This window comes from Scyliorhinus canicula, chromosome 6 (genome assembly GCF_902713615.1).
Source record: "Scyliorhinus canicula chromosome 6, sScyCan1.1, whole genome shotgun sequence".
NCBI classification, from domain to species: Eukaryota; Metazoa; Chordata; class Chondrichthyes; order Carcharhiniformes; family Scyliorhinidae; genus Scyliorhinus; species Scyliorhinus canicula.
The window spans coordinates 115,254,903-115,272,717 of record NC_052151.1 but is presented as its reverse complement, the minus strand read 5'-3'; the positions used below and the strand labels follow the sequence as shown (position 1 = coordinate 115,272,717).

The following is a 17,815-nucleotide window of genomic DNA, read 5'->3' as shown; positions in this document are numbered from 1 at the left end:
GCATACCGCTCTCGTACCCCGGTATATAGGATCAGATCCCCTATCTTCGGATTTCCCCAGACCCCAGAAATGCTTGAAATATAAATAAAGGATTTACTTCTGCATTGTTGAAATGTAAATAAAGGAATGTGTTGGAATGATTATGTGTCTCTGAGCTCGACTGCCGAGCCAGAAATGGAATGTAATGATGATAGTGTTTTAAGGATAGGAAGTTAGAATGTTTAAATGTGTAAGGGAGTGTAGTTTACAAAGGATAGTTAGAGGTTCTCCTCGTAATGCATGTCCCCTTTGACATAGCGCCAACCAGAGACTGTTAGATAAAAATTTTGTGCCATAATTGAGGAAAGTGTAGAGGCCATGGGACTCGCTGAGATCAGGGAACACAAAGACACCGATCTTGGGTGATCCTTCATGATTTCTCATGAGGATCACAAGGAGGGAGTGTAACCACCTGGGGTGGCCACTGCCCAACACAAAATAGAAGATTACAAAGAATGCAGGGAAAATGGACATGTTGCAAAAGCAAGTAGCTTGCAAAAGCACTTGTGTATTCTGACTGCTGCAGAAACCAGAGAGCACTGTGAAAAAAAACAAGTTAGCATACTAATGAGGCGATACCCGGTGATTCCCAGGTACAATGGAAACAAGTTAACTCAAATCGCTACAGTGAATAGAAGGTCAGACTTCTCGGCGCCAAGAGAAGTCCAAAACAATAAGCCCCAAGAATCGCCCAGTGATCGAGGGACTGCCCCGTTATTGGGGAAATTCAAATCAATCGATTGGGAAGAGACCCAATCGATTGCGAGTGTATAGAGGGTCCGCCCAGGTGGGCGTGAGACCCTGGGAGAGATATAAGACAGAGACCCCAACCCCAGCCTCTCTTGACCAGCTCCTGTTAGCCAGTGCTCTCCTTGACCACTGTTGCAGCAGAAGATCTTGAGAAGAGGAGGCTAGGTCAGCAGCCGCCATCAGGTAAGTGTCATACAACGCACGCTACGAGAGTAGACACTCCTGACCCCTTTAGTCCACGCCGACTGGAAGCCTGTGGATACAGGGCAAAGCAAGAGGCTGTTGTTCCCTGATCTGGCAGTTCCCTTATTCCAGATAAGTATTGGCCTGTTAGAGGTAGGATTAGCCTAGTCTTGTAGTGTTATATGCACAATTAGTAGATAACTGTATTATAATAAACGTGTCTTGTTTGAACTTACTAACTGGTGTATGGGTTTATTGGTCTGAACTTGAACTTGAAACTTGTGGCGGTATCTTAACGATACCTGGTGACTCTAGAGCTAAGGAACGAAACAGAGCCAAATTGAGTGTAAAGCGCACTCACCCAGAACGAGCAACACTAGTGCTTTCAATCCCGGCCCCCTGCACAAACTCTCCTCCATTCTGACCCACTGGGGATCAACCCCTCTGACCCAGCTCCGCACCTTCTCCACATTCGCCGCCCAGTAATAATACATCAGTTTCGGGAGACCCAAACCCCCTGCTTGCCTTCCCCTCTGTAGCAGCACCTTTCTAACTCTGGCCACCTTCCCTCCCCATTCCTTCAATCTCTCTGAAAAATGCCTTTGGTAGGAAAACTGGCAGGCATTGGAAAATAAACAGGAATCATGGCAGCATTCATTTTAACCGCCTGTACCCGACCCGCCAGTGACAGAGAGAGACCATCCCACCTTGCCAGATCAGCTTTCATCCTCCCCACCAAACTAGAAATGTTGCACCTACGGAGCCCCTCCGCCCCCACTCCCGAGCACCCCCAGGTATCTAAAGTGTGTCCTACCCTAAGGAATGGCAGCGCTCCCCCCCCCCCCCCCCCCCGCCTGCCCCTACCCCCGGCCGAGACACCACAAAATACTCACTCTTGTTTAGATTTAATTTGTACCCCGAGAAAGACCCAAACACCCAAAGAAGTTTGTGGACTAGCTGGTGCCATTGATGGTAGACATGTTTAACAATGCTTTATCTCAGGGTTCACTGATTGATACACTTTTGCAAGCCTGCATCTCCCTCATTTTGAAAAAAGCCAAAGACCCCACCGAGTGTGGTTCATACAGGCCAATTTCACTGCTGAATCTGGTTACCAAGCTATTGGCTAAGGTGTTGGCTCTGCGATGAGAGTCATGAGCCCGGGTGTAGTTGCAGAGGACCAGACAGGTTTTGTGAAGGGTCGGAAACTATCGGCTAATATATGGAGGGTTCTGAACGTTGTCCTTTCCCCTTGTCCAGCCCCTGAACCAGAGGTGATTATATCTATGGATACAGAGAAGGCAGCCGACAGAGCGGAGTGGGAGTATATTTTTTGAAATGCTTGGAAGATTTGGACTTGGCCAGAAGTTTATATTATGGGTGCAGCTTTTGTATAATGCCCACACAGCTAGTGCATGCGCTAATGTGCCGAGCTCAGATATTTTTCACTGAGCAAGGGTGCCCATTGTCGCCGCTCCTGTTTGGCCCAGTGATAGAGCCTCTGGCTATAGCACTGAGATCTTCAGGGAAATGGAGGGGGATAAGTCAGGGTGAAAGGGAGCATGGAATGTCTCTATATGCTGATGACCTGCTCTTATATGCTATGGACCCAGTTTCCTTTATGGGTGAGATTATGAAGCTACTGAGGGGCTTTGACTCCTTTTCAGGCTCTAAGTTAAACATTGAAAAGAGTGAATATTTTCCAGTTAACCCTCCGAGGAGGGGAGCCAATCTGGAGGTATTACCTGTTTGCCTTGCCAGAGGTAGCTTCCGGTATCTGGGTATCCAGGTGACCCATGATTGGCCTAGGCTTCATAAATTAAACTATACAAGTCTGGTGGGATGGATGACGTCCAATTTGCAGAGATGGGATAGTCTACAGCTCTCCCTGATGGATAAAGTCCATAAAGTCCAGATAATCATGATTATTTTGCCACGGTTCTTATTTCTGTTTCAATGCCTCCCTGTTTTCCTTGCTAAATCATCCTTTGTGAGAGTGAACAATCTAGTGAATTCTTTCATATGGGTGGGTAAGGCACCAAGAATTTGCAGGGTGTACCTTCAAAGGGACCGCCAGTCTGAGGGCTTGGTACTATCCAATATTCTCCTGTGTTATTGGGCGGCCAATATGGAGAAGGTGCTGGGTTGGTATAGGGAGTCGGATACCATATGGTGGAGGCAGTTTGTGTAAGGGGTCGAGCTTATGGACCCCGGTGACGGCACCACTCCCAACTTCACCAGCGAAGTACACCTCAAACCCAGTGGTGATTTCTACTTTGAAGATATGGAAGCAGTTCAGGCAACATTACAAGCTGGGTGCCATGTCATTGCATCCACGGGCAGCACGGTAGCATGGTGGTTAGCATAAATGCTTCACAGCTCCAGGGTCCCAGGTTCGATTCCCGGCTGGGTCACTGTCTATGAGGAGTCTGCACGTCCTCCCCGTGTATGCGTGGGTTTCCTCCGGGTGCTCCAGTTTCCTCCCACAGTCCAAAGATGTGCGAGTTAGGTGGATTGGCCATGATAAATTGCCCGTCGTGTCCTAAAAAGTAAGGTTAAGGGGGGGGTTGCTGGGTTACGGGTATAGGGTGGATACGTTAGGCTTGAGTAGGGTGATCATTGCTCGGCACAACATCGAGGGCCGAAGGGCCTGTTCTGTGCTGTACTGTTCTATGTTCTATGCATGGGCCCCTATAGACAGTAACTATGTTTGCACCATCGGGTTTGGATATGACCTTTAAGGTATAGGAAGGAAAGGGGCGAGAGTGCTTTAGGGACCTGTGTATGGAAGGATGACTTGGCAGCAGGGAGGGGTTTTTGCCGAAATTTCAATTATCAGGGACACACCTGTTCTAATACTTTCAATTAGTCGACTTTGTTCGTAAGGCTTGTCCTACTTTTCTCTTGGCACTACAACATTCCCTGCTGGGGGAATCTTATTGTTGGTGAAGTCTGGAGGGGTGAGCATCTCAAATATTTATGGGTGGATCATTTCAGTGAAGTCTGAGCCGCTGGATCGAGTGAGGGCGAAATGGGAGGAGAAGCTGGGACACATCCTGGATGAGGATGCATGGATTGAGGCCCTTTGTTGGGTGACCTCCACCAGTTCCTCCTGGATGCAGCTCAGCCTGATTCAGCTCAAGATGGGCTCACCAGACTAAAACTAGGATGAGCGGGTTTTCTGCTGAAGTGAAAGACAGGTGTAAGCAGTGCTCTCGTGGGTGCACTAATCACACCAACATGTTCTGGTCGTGTCCAAGAATGGTAAGCTTTTGGGTCTCCCTCTTTAGCACCATGTCAGCGGTTCCTAACATTCATCCAGAGCCTTGACCGTTAGTGGCCATTTTCGGGGAGTCGGATTTGCCGGGGCTGCAGACCTCTTGCCTTTGCTTCGCTGATAGCCCAGAGGGCTTCCGCCCCGCCTAGTGCCTGAGCCTGGTTGGGTCACCTTATGGAGTTCTTATGCCTGGAAAAGGTCAAGTACACCGTTAGGGGGTCGGTGAAGGGGTTCCACCTGAGGTGACAGCACATTTCTCTCATACTTCAAAGAATTAATTACCAATCAGCAGCTGGGGAGAGGTTAGGTATAGTTGTGAAATCGGGGGGTTATAAGTGTGGTCGGATGTGGTTTTTGGGAATTCTTTTGTGTTATTAGCACTGCAAATGCACCATGTATGAATCGTTTTCTGGGCTGTGTTGAATTTGAGATCGTGTTTGTTATCCACAAAAAATCTTTAACAAATAATTTTTTTAAATAATGACCCAATTCCCATTTCAACTTTCCACCTTTTATTTTTGTGCATGCTGAAAATTTTACTATTTTATTTTATTTTTCTCGATTATGTTAATTTAAGGTGGAATTTACTGGCTGTTCATGCTTGTGTTTTTTTAGTGGAATATATTTTTTCCTGGGCTCTGCGGAACACCTTTTTAAATGTTTGCTGCTCTGCTCAATTGTTCACTAGTATTGACGTCCAATATATTTTCCCAAGTTCTATTTTCAGCCCTTCAGAATCATCTTTATTATCCTGAACTGTACAACACGATAGTCACCATTGTCTTGTAAATATAAATTCTTTCTTTGTTTCGAATGGGCTAATACAATTTTCCAATTGCTTTTGTACTTATAATTACTTGGTTTGGAATTTTATACTCATTATCTGAAAAAATTGTAAGCAAAGGCCACAAAGCCAATATTATTCCGTGAATTTTTTTTAAGGAACTTACTTTCAGCAAAATGTGGAGGCAGGCAGCTTCTCTCATGCTGATTTTTGTTATATTCTTCACATTTCCTGGGGGATCCACTGTGGAAAGTTAGACAAGTAACCATGTATTGTTTGCCAAAGTCTTACAAAATTGAAGTATCTAACAAATGCAACACAACTATTTGACAATTTGCCAATTGGTCCCACCCTTTTGAGGTGGGTGTGAACTACTGACCAGTTTCTGATGCCGTTGGCTTCCAGTTACTAGAAGCCACTTTTAAGCTCAAGCAGCATATCTCAGAAAGTTTGCTGAGACAAAGATAAACTGTGAGATGCCTCCGTCTTACTCTACCAACATGCGTTTTAAATTTCCTATACTGGCTATAACATTGGAAGCTGTGATCATTATTTTATATGCACTTTTCATTACATATGATGATGGAGCTAATGCTAAATTTGCACTGAACAGCACTATTCCTGAAGACACATTCTACAAAATATATCCAAGTGAGTATATCTAAAGTAGGCAAAAAAAGCTATGTTTATATTGTTGTTTACTGCTCTGTTATGCATTTTAAAAAGCATTGTGTTATGGTTTTATTTATCATAATAATATGATTAAACCTTGAAGATTGAAATAATTTTATTTGCTTTTCTATGGTGTGTTGTTTTAGGTATAATTGGTACATGTATTTACATAATTTCCTTCATTACAAAATGTTTTTTCAATAAAAATAAAGTCAATCAATGGCAAGATTCAGGACAAGAGGATAAAAGAAGAGGGTTATAAAAATGTGTAAAATAAGGTTGTTTGCTTTGGAATTTTAAAAAATCTTCCCTGTTGTATTACACAGATAACTTGTTAACTAACCTGCACAAACTAGATTATTTACATATTTTAATTCTTCATACTTAGGTTAATGACTTTATGTGGTACATTTAAGGAAATAAGATAAAATAATTTGGAAGAAAATTGCTTGATAATGTAACCAATCTGGTTGTGTGCGCTGTATTTTAAGAGTTGTCAAAGCATTGTGCTTCATAAAATGGAAGATTATGGAATAATTTAGCATTGCAAAGTATCACCGGGTCTTTGTTTCCAATTGCTAAAAGACATACTTCCCTAGCTCATTTCTTACAATTTTAACTTAAAATTTGTTGCAAACATGGGTTAAGTTTCAACTGTGACTGCATGTAAAAAGTATTGTTGTGTAAAAAGTTTAAGTCAAAATATCAAGTTGAACCTTTCGTAATATAAGAGTGTTTTGCACAAAAATAATCCAAATTCTGTAAGGTTCACTTTTCAAGTCATTTGAAAACTCTTGTCAAATTCCAGAAATACATTAGTTACAAATTAGAGGTAAAGATTAGAAATATCAATTGCTGTACTCTGAAATTAAAAACAGAAAGTAGTCAACATTTGAAAAGGAATGCACATTGAAACATTTTTGTTTCTGATGCTAATGTACTGTTATGCACCTTCTGTTTTCATCTTTTGTACATAAACATCCTGTTTACACCAGTAAAACAAACTAGAGGTTAGCCTAAAGCTACACATTTAGTGCAGAAAATGTTTTCTGCAAGTTGTGCTAGTTATTCCATATCAGCCATAATCGAATGTGCAAACTCCGCCAAGGAGAGACTGAGTAGACTGGGATTATACTCAATAGAATTAGAAGAGTATGGGGGGATCAGATAGAAACATATAAAATTATGAAGAGAATAGTTAAGATAGAAACAGGGAGGTTGTTTCCACTATCGGGTGAACGAGGGCGCATAACCTCAAAATATGAGGGAGCAGATATAGGACTGAGTTGAGGAGGAACATCTTCACCAATAGGTTGTAAATTTGTGGAATTCCCTACGCAGTGAAGCAGTTGAGGCTACATAGTGGATGTTTTTAACGCAAAGGTAGATAGATTATTGAACAGTAAAGGAATTAAGGGTTATGGTGAGTGGGCGGGCAAGTGGAGCTGAGTCCACAAAAAGATAAGCCATGATCTTATTGAGTGGCTGAGCAGGCTCGAGAGGTCGAATGGTCCATTCCTGCTCCTGGTTCTTACGTTCTAAAGGTCTAATTCTGCTACAATATCTTATGGTCTTATGATTCAGTTCAGTGAGGTCAGACAATTTTCATCCCCTTAATTTCAACAGAATAGAAATTGATCAGATTCAATAACAGGTGAGTAAAGTTACCACAATCATTGAAATTAAAAATTAACCCTATTACCTCTATATGTGTGTGTGCATGTGTCTTCGTTTTTGTGTGTAAAATATGATAGGCAAGAAAATATGATAAACTTTAGACATGGAAATAAATTGAGAGTGAAGCCCAAACCATTTATCAACATTACTTAAAGTTCTGGGCAGGATTCTCCGTAGTCCAACGGTAAAATCGTGTTCAGCGATCGGGCAGAGAAGGGATTTTTGCAGCGAAATCGGGACCGGCGCCGTTTTGACGCCGGTCCGTCATGCTCCAACCCCTCCAAACTGGCATCATCATGACACGTACCATGCGTCGTTACAACGGCGTTGACGCATCATCGGTCGGCCCACCCGAAATGCTCCGTCCAAAATGGGCCAAGTTCCCGATGGCACGGGACACGTGTGGTCCCAGTGGTCGGGAACCCGGCGTGCCGGCGGCGGACTGTGCAGCGCTGCCACACTCGGCCGGAATCCATGATCCGTGTCGCTGGCCGGTGGGGGGGGGGGAATTCTGCTGGGCTTGCGGGAACTGGTGGGGGGTGGCCAGTGGGTGGGTTGTGGTGTCGTGGCTGGCAGGTTGGGTTCACGCATGGCCGACGCCATGTTGTACGCCACTACCGCAGCAGGTCATCAGCCGTGCGCATGCACGGCCCAGAACCCAGCCATTCTGGCCATTTTTGACGTGGGAGGCGGGAGTTTCAGTCAGCGCCGGTGCTAGCCCCTCACCGATGCTGGAATCGGTGAGGGTTTCACACCGATTTGTCGTTCATAAAAGACCACACATGCTACGCTGCCACCAGCACATTCTCTAAAACAGAGAATCCAACCCATTATATTCTATTATTTATGACATAATGTTGAGGCTTGTTAGCCAGTTTTCTTACCAATGCCCTGTGTTATTGGAGACTGCAACAGGCAGCATTTCATATGATTTAAACTTGGTCTGTTGGGCTGAATGAATTTCATTGAATTCTATTTCATTGGGTGTAACGAGGGAAATCATGCATTAATTTAAGGTATAACAAAGGAAAGGAGAACAAACGGGGCATTTCTGAGTGTGATAACCTTAAGTTTAGTGAGAATATAGGTGGGTTAATCAAAACTCTTAGTTTTTTTCTTCAGTTGTTCATGCCTAATTGTAGATGATCCAGAATATTTACATGACACGTTCAATGCAACCAGAGAAATAATTGTTGCAACTTTTACATTAATGGATTCAAAGTACTGGGTGACAATTTTCAATTTGGACAAGTTCACACCAGCAAGGCTGATCTTATGAATTGCTGTATGTTAAATTCATACCAGATTAAACAAATCTTAAATCCCCACTCACATTATAGATATTTAACCACAAATAAAATAAACTGGGCCTTCTGATGGATTACACCCAAAGCATTAACCCACTCTTTTAATACTCCTCAACATATTCTGCTTTTCAGACATGCTCCATATTTATTCATCAAGTCTCAGGAAAAATGAGTTGTTTCCTCACATCAAAGCTCAGCAACAAATTCTAGCGTCCGGTAAAAGTCTCTAAAATATTGATCAAAGTTTTCCTTGCAAGGTTAAAGGGAACAACATTGCGGTGTGAAAAATATATGTGTTTGGGATTGATGGGCCCTTGGCAGCATGGATTAGAAGTTGGCTAAGAGATAGGAAGCAGAGGAAGCAGATGGGCATTTCTCAGACTGGAGATGAGTCGAAAGTGTTGTTCCCCAGGCCTCAGTGTTGGGACCTTCACATTTTCTGATTTATATAAATGATTTAGAAATGGGTGTTGAGAGCAGAATCTCTAAATCTGCAGATGATACTAAGCTAGGGAGAAAGGTGAATCGTGAGGTTGATGCTGAGAGACTTCAGAGGGACATTGACAAGTTGGCCAAATGGGCAGACACCTGGCAGATGAACTTCAATGCAGCGAAGTGCGAGGTAATGCATTTTGGGAGAAGAAACTTGGGGAGAGAATACAGGCTCAATGGTACAACTTTGAGAGGAGTACACGAGCAGAGGGACCTCGGGGTTCAAGTGTATAATTCTCGGAAGGTGGCCAGGCAAGTTGAAACAGTTGTTAAGAAGGTTTATAGCATCCTTGGGTTTATAAATAGAGGCATAGAATATAAAAGCAAGGAAGTGATGCTACAGCTTGACAGATCGCATTTGGAATCTTCTATTCAATTCTGGGCACCTTACTTAAGGAAGGATGTGAAAACCCTGGAGAGAGTGCAAAGGAGATTTAATAGAATGATACCAGGAATGAGGAGTTTTAGATACAAGTAAAGATTGGAGAAATTGGGCTTGTTCTCCTTGGAGTAGAGAAGGTTCAGAGTTGACTTATTGAGGTGTTCAAAATTCTGAACAATTTCGACAAGATAAAGAAGGATCCTGTTTCCACTAGTTGGTATGTCAGTGCCTAGGGGTCACAATTTCAAGATGGTCAGCAAGAGAGCTAGGAGTGAGATGAGGAGAATCTTCTTCACTCAGAGATGTTGGGGTTTGGAATGCGCTGCCTGGTAGAGCGGTGGAAGTGGATTCCATAGGAGATTTCAAGAGAGCTGGGTATATATTTGAATGTGATTAATTTAGAGGGCTATGGAGATAGGGCTGAGGAATGGGACTAGCTAGGTTGCTCTTTTGGGAGGCCGGTGATGTGGAGTCGTCATGTGGTAGGGCCTACCCGGTGAGTGACCCATCACCGCTCACTACCCTCATAACCATCTCCTCGCACACATCCCCCCCAGACCTCATCCTCACCTCCACTTCCCCTGAAGGTCTGTGGGTCCATGTAATGGAATGACCATCACACATGCAGGGATCAGCTGGACGGATAGTGGAATGCGACAACAGGCAGGAGTCAGACTATGTCATCATCATCCCCTTTCCCATGGACTAGACCATTGATATCGCCGACCAAGGGCCAACAGCCTGTGGTGAAGCTGATGGAAGGTGGAGGTGATGGTGTGCAGGAAGCGCTGAAATGGGGGAGGGTGTGCGGGTGGCCATGGGGTGACGGGAGTGGCTGCCTTGCAGGCCGCAGCAATGGCGGATCTGTGCCTGGACACTTCAGTCATGCGGGAAGTCCCTGGACCCATGGCCCATCTCCTGGTCAGCCCCGCTACTACCACCGGCCCTGGCAGACGCCCACCCCAGCCGGCGGCACAACTGTCAGCCCACTGTTGTGCCGTTGGAAACTTTTCTTTTCTCTCCCTTAGCAGCCACAGTGCCCAGTCCCTATTTTCAAATACCACAAGTGAATCACGACGGCATCACTTCCGCTTAGTGCAGGCCAAGCATATCAGGAGGCCGGAGACTACCGGGTCGGGCCCGTTACTAATACATTAATGAATGCTGCTGTACATTTTTGCATGCCCACGATGGTGTGGGGCGTGGAACACATCCACATCGCCATCAAGGCACTGGAGCATGGTGCTCCGAAGGTCGCCCACCGCCGACCTCGATTTTCTGATGACGCCCAATTCTCTGCTCGATCGTGATTCGCGAGTCCAGCATCGCTGGACGGAAAATTCACCCTTAAGTGTTGTCAAGGGGATTTAATTGTGTGTAATTCAGTCTCATTGGACGTGCTATTTGTTAAGTGAGGCAGAACTTGAAAATAGGCTCGCACACTGCTGCCGCAAATTCCGAACAACTCCTGGCCCAGCGAGCATACTAACCGCTGGGGCTGGAGTTAGCTCCAAAGAGCCTGGCAGCTTGAGCTGTATTTAATCACTCCACTTACCACAAACTGCAGCAACCAAGGTGGCTCCAAAAATACCCCTTCCCCCTCACCCCGAGGCTGTGAGTCCGAGGTGGACATACAGCTCCATGTCAGTGAGGAGTGGAGGGACACTCGCTTCCTCAGTTCAAACCTGTTCTCAAGAACAGTGTCTGGGTGGTGGTGGAAGAGGCAGTCAGCTCTGCCAGTCTCAGCAGGAGGAGACAGCTGGTGATCTGGAGGGGTGGAGGTCACTGAGAGGGGCAGAGAACCAGGGAGGGTTCCAAAGGCCACGGTGTAGATGTCCTTGGGTTGGGGTGAAGTCTGCTGATCCCCTGCTTCCTCTTCAATGGTGCAGTGCTTCTGAGGAGTGTCAACATTTCTGGTGTTGAGCTTTGCTCTTGATAATACACAGCTGGAGTATTAAGGTGTCCAGAGGGGCAGCCTAGGTGGCCTCCCAGATGATCAGAGGCCTTCTGAACATTTAACGGTCATGGGCAGCACTCAACGTCTCTCCCATTACCTACCTCAAACTGCCATCAAAACAGCTAATCTTAAACTTTAAAGCTTCTCTACCTTACAATGTTCCAGTTGCTCAGCAACCAATGCTGGTTTATTTACTCTTCATGTCATAGCCCTCTCTAAGCACAATAGAATTGAAATCAACCTGCAACACATTCAAACACCTTTGTCCAGCATGAACCCAACTATAGGTTTTATCCTTCCAGGCACAGAAATATTAAATTAAATACACTTAAAACTATGCCGTATTTCTAATATTCACCAATACAGATATGAATCCCTTAAATTTACCTTTATTTTCCTAAAAATGTCTCATATCCATCCTCTTTGGATCATTTATGTTTAGAAAGAATGAAGAAAAAATAAGGATTTTGATGAACCTAACTATATCCTGTAGGTTCACTATATTAAAAAAGGCCTTGTTATGCCCTCACTTGTTGTCCCTAGAAAGAGTTTGGAAGCTGCCGGGGGGATGCCGAGTTTCAATGCAGGCTGTTTGAAAGGTTCACCTTGATGATCAAGGACTTGTGAGAAAAAGAATAAAACAAAAAAAACCTCTCATCCGCACCCTTCACACCCCCTACACACTCCGCATGCCCCATCCAAGCCAGCTTATACCACCTCATGCCCCCCCACCCACAACTGCTCATCCCCTCCATGGAAATCTATGCCCCACTACCCACCCCATGATCCTCTGTACCCTTCCAACTTACTGCAAACTCATGCCAGCACATGCCCCCCCCCCACTCACCACTTGCACCCTTCAAACTAACTCACCCAGTGTCCACCTAGGGCTGTTCCATCTCAGGACCCATGCCGAGATAAATAAAATAAAATAAAATAGTGCTGACTTTATTTAAACAACATTCATTCATGAAGACCCACTCAATATATTTAAATTTCTTCAACTAATTAATCCTTCTGAAAGAAAACATTTTATTCAAATACTTAATCCCTTATGAAAGCACACATTTGTACTCGTAGGTCAAATTTTAAAATAAATAATGGGGGAAGGGATCATATGAGAGGAGGCGAGGAGATGGAATAAATAAAAGGGAAACAATTAGATAATAGAGCAGGGTAACAATTTGGGTAATGATGACCAGAATGTGGCAGGAAGGGACAGAGAGTACAAACTAAACAGTGCATCAGCATATAAGGCCACAGATTGCAAAAATAGAGTTAAGTGTTCTGTATCTGAATGCATGCAGTATTTATGTATGGGACTAGTACAAACTGGGCAGGTTACACTTGGGCAGGACCAGGGGAGTGTTTGCTGGAGTGGTTGGGGAGGGTTTAAGCTAAAATAGCAGGGGGTGGGAATATATGCATGGAGTCACAGCAGGAGGAAACATGGACAAGAACAAAAGACAGAAAAAGGAATAAGAAAAGTGATAGGCAGAGACATCAAGGGCCAGAATCAAACAGAGCGGCAGTGAAAAATAATGGGAATGGGATAGGAATGTTAAAAAGCCAAATCTTATGGGCGCTATTCTCCGCCCCCCTTGCCGGGTGGGAGAATAGCGGGAGGGCCTCCCGACATTTTCATGTCCTCCCGCTATTCTCCCCGCCCCCACGCCCGACCCACGCAACGAATCGCTGCTCGCCGTTTTTTACGGCGAGCAACAATTCTCTGAGGCCGAGCGGCCGGGCCTTCGCGCCCGTTTCAACACGGCAGAAAACACACCTGCTTGCTGCCGTCGTGAAACGGGCACCAGATGCCCGTTTGGGGCATCTGGGTGCCCAATTGGCAGGACAGTACCACGGCCGTGCCAAGGGGGGCCGTGCGTCCGTAACGGATGGATGCACTCTTTTCCCTCCGCCGCCCCGCAAGATCAAGCCGCCACGTCTTGCGGGGCGGCTGAGGGAAAAGACACCAACTGCGCATGCGCGGGTTGACGTTGTCCAACCTGCGCATGCGCGGCCGACATCATCGGCCGCGTCAGCGGGCGTGATGCTTGACGTGCGGCCTTGACGACCGTCGTCAAGGCCGCGCCGCCGTGACGCACGGGACCGCGCTCCTAGCCCCGCCCGGGGGGGAGATTCGTCCCCGGAAGTGGCCGTGAAGGCTGCCGTGGGTCACGGCCTGTCCCACGGCAGCCTTTACGATTCTCCGCATTTGCGGAGAATCTCACCCTAAGACTTTGTGCTTTAATGTGAGAGCATTTGCAATAAAGTAGATGAATTAATCGCACAAACAGATGTTAATAGGTATGATATAGTCATGATTACAAAGACATGGCTGCAGGGTGATCAGGGTGGAAACTAAGCATAAAGGGTAAAGTATTTAGGAAGGAATATGGAGCATCCGTAATGGCGCGAATATACCTGTGCCCGGTCCCCGCTCGGTGTCTGGAAAACCCCCGAGGCAAAGAAGCTCAGGTCGACTGTCACCTTCACGGCCACCGGCAGTGGATGCACTCTTCCATAACTACGCAGTTCCAACATGGCACAGGTGGCGCATGGCCACAGTCGTTGCTGCACGCTTGGTACTTGCAGGTCCTTGAAGGACAGGTGCTGACGGTATAAATGTGGCCTGATACGGTGCCTCCTTTGTGACTTCCCCTCGGCCTGTATGATGGCCGGCTCCCCAGCCTCACCAGCCGGCCCCTACCCCTCTGAGGCAGACTCCTGTTGTGCGGGGTCCTCCACCTTTGCCTACAGCCTCAATGCATCTGCAAGGGCAGCTGCGGCCAGGTAGATAGGGAGCATTCCAGGCTGTACTCTGAAATGCATTCTCTGCAGTGGGGGAAAAGAGAAGATATGTTAGCAAGTTGAGTATTCATGCCCATCCTATTCCAATAGGCTACACGGCAGCCCTGAGTTGTACCTCAGCTCCACCCTCCCCATTTCCCACCTCACCCCTCAGCATCCTCCTTTTTCATCCCCGCTGCCAACCCCAATATGTTGCTTTCCACACTGCACCCCTGTCACCATTAGTGAGTGGCACCAGGGAGCCTCCATCCACACCCCCTGTCCCTGTCGACAGGGGTACTGGCAGCTGCTGCAGCCCGTGTTAACGATTGGCTGTGTGGCCCCTGTCCTGTTTCCCCAGTGGGATCTACTGTGGGTGTCCTCACTGGGTGGGCCATGTGTTATATTGCCAGCAGGGTGGCACAGGGTTATGTGGTGGAGAGGGTCACATTGTGCCACCAATTGGTTCCATGCTTCGGGGCTTGTGAGTGGGTAGGTCCTGCAGCGGGGATTGGGTGAGGGGGGTGGGTGTCTGCTGGGAGCTTAGCTGTAGTGTGTTGTGGCACATAGGCTCTGACAGTCTGTCCAGGGGTAGGATGGATGGGAGAAGGGGCGCGGTGGATCGGCAGGACCTGAAATCAGCTGGTGATCCTGCGGAATGGGCTACCTGATGGTTTAACTGTTAAGGCCTCTGCCCTGAGAGGGGCAGTGTGCCAGAGAGGATGCCAAAGGCCACGGTGCATGTGTCCTTTATTTGGGGTGAGCTCTGCATCCACTGCACCACTTCATGCACTACACCCTCTACACCCAGCCCAGCCATCCCTCACACCCTTCAGACAGAGGATGGAAGCAGGTCAGAATGTTGGTGAAAAGGTGTTTAATCGTTACTAAATACTATTGTTGTGCCCTGACCTCTACCATCTACCTATGTACTGTATCCGTGCAAACCTAACTGGTATCCAACTTGCATAACTTGCATGCTGTACCTCTCCTTCTTAGTATGACCACAGACAGCACATCAGGCGTGGAGGCGGCCTGCTGCACATCTCACCCTGCGACCCGACGTGCCTTTGGTGGCCGATTTCTGGAGGGTCTGGACCTCAATAGGCCCGGCCAACTTTCGGGGGTGGTATGAAGGGTAAGGGACAGGACTGATGCCAGGGGCACAGAGGTGGTCATTCGCCTGGGCTGACCTAAAGAGGTCATTCATCTTTGTCCTGCATGCAGATCTGTCCACCAGGCGGGGGCCACCGCACTCGCCACCTCTGCCAGCTCCGCCCAGACCCGGTTGAGGTCGGCGGGCCTCGACCTATTAGGAGAGGTTAGGATTGTACTTGCTGGAGTTCAGAAGAATGCGGGGGGGGGGGGGGGGGGGGGGGGGGAGAATCGCAGAGAAACCTATAAAATTCAACAGGGCTACACAGGGTAGATGCAGGAAGAATGTTCCTGATGGCAGAGGAGTCCAGAACCAGGGGTCACAATCTAAGGATATGGGGTAAAACATTAAGACTGAGATGAGGAGTAATTTCTTCATCCAGAGTGTGGTGAGCCTATGGAATTCTCTACTACAGAAAGCAATTGAAACCAAAACATTTTTGGTGGGTATAAAACTCAGGAAGCCCAAGGAGTTAAGTCAAACAGTATTTAATAAAGAAACAAAAAGTAAAGGCCATAACGTGGCATACAGTTCCAAGGTTCCAACTGGGACTACCCATCATGCTGGTCCTTGTTTGGACTGGCTTTTATAAGGTGAATTTCCAAGCCCCAGCTCAGAGGGCCTTCATCCACTGGTGGGAGAGCTCGTATTCCATGAGTCCCACAGAGAGTTTAATTGAGTTGTCCCCCTAGGACTCATGAGAGTTATTACAGCATGGTTCTCCATTCCCCGTTGCTAAGATTTGGGGCTGGATTCTCCAATTTTGAGGCTATGTGTCTAGTCTTACGATGACAAAGTCGCCGCTACCCCGCACCGATGCTCTGTCCGCGCCGTACAACATGCGCCAGCTGCACATGGACCCGCCTTGCCAGATAGTGCTCCCTGTAACCCCCTCGCTGATTTGCATTGCTTTGAATACAATTAACAAGCTGTAAGCCCAAATTTCACCCCCACCCCGTTATGCTCTGACCCCCACAGTAGGAACTCTACCAGTTGGGCTTTGGTGTAAGTATTGCCAAGTGCAGTTCTGGCGCAATGGACCCTGAGGAGGGTCAAGTAAGTCAGCCCATTACTTTTGTGCCATTTCAGAAGGAGGGTCCCCCAAGGGTCCTGGGGGTTGGGTGGACTCAGGCCCTGAGTAAAGGGTTGACCTCGGGACCCTCCCAGGATGGCAGTCCTGTGTCTGGACTGACCCTTTTAGCCCTGGGGTTTGACCCATTTGCATCCTCCCCTCTCCACGGGGAATGAACCTCTATGCCATCACCAGTGGGGGACTGAAGCATTAGAGCAGGATTGGCGATGCCACATTGGGAGCTCCACTACCGGTGGTGGGCAGTGGAGAATCCAGCCCCTTGTTTCATTAAGTTATTAAAGTTTTTGAAAATGAATTAATTTGCAGGGTGGATGAAGGGAAACCTGTAAATGTGGTGTACTAGGATTTCAAAAAGGCATTTGATAAGGTTTCACATCAAGGGTTACTACACAGAATAATAGAACATGGTGTAGTGGGTATCCTTTGAACATGGATAAAGCATTGGTTAGCTAACAGGAAGCAGAAAGCTGGGATAAATGGAGTTTATCAGATTAACAAGCTGTAACTAATGGAGTGCCGCAGGATCTATGCTGGGGCCTCAATTGTTTACAATCTACGTCAACCTTTGGAATCTTCAGTTCTGGAGACAATGGTTGGGATTCTCCAGCTGTTGGGATCCTCTGGTCCCGCTGGAAGTGTACCTCGTGCCCATGCTTTTCCCAATGGCGTGGGGTGGCTTCAATGGGAAATCCCATTGACAAGCGGTGGGAGTAGAGAACCCCACCACCAGCAAACGGCGCACCACTGAGGAACATGCATCTGGGGGACAAGAGAAACCTGTCCAATGTCTGCTGGCATGCAGGAAAGTCGGAGTGATTCTATTGGGTGGCAGGATGGCTGAACATCAGCAATCTTTTGCTGTTCATCTCATTAATTATGCATCCATGAGAAGCTCGGTGAATTTCACCTCAGGGTGGGCAGGAAGTAGTTTCTCCCAATATTACATCATAGGACCAAAAGTCCTGTCACCATAATTAAACAGTCCTTCACCCTTTGCTGCACAGTCTCCTGTACATGCTCCCTGCACAGTCTCCTACTCTTGCTTTCTGATCTTCAACCACAACACCTCCTCCCCCCATTCCTGCCTCTGTTTCCACCTTCAAAAATAGATTCCCAAATATCCTGGTGGGGTGTGCACTTTTAAACTTTGCTAAAGCCGAAGACAGCTGTTAAAAAAATACAATATGAATTTGCCGAATATACATTCGTAGCACAAAGGACAAACCCTTGTCAGATTTAAGTGATTACAATTGCAT

The 17,815-nt window shown here is 46.8% G+C and overlaps 1 protein-coding gene across 1 annotated transcript in view; it reads left to right on the top strand.

The window, feature by feature from the left end:
* Positions 1 to 5,442: 5,442 nt before the first annotated feature.
* The window catches only part of LOC119967418 (ammonium transporter Rh type A-like), a 66,744-nt gene continuing 54,371 nt past the window's right edge, over positions 5,443 to 17,815 (top strand). Inside the window, exon 1 of the mRNA XM_038799943.1 lies at positions 5,443 to 5,684. Coding sequence (XP_038655871.1) covers positions 5,510 to 5,684 — 175 coding nt within the window. The 5' untranslated portion in view covers positions 5,443 to 5,509. The remainder of the gene's footprint in view (positions 5,685 to 17,815) is intronic.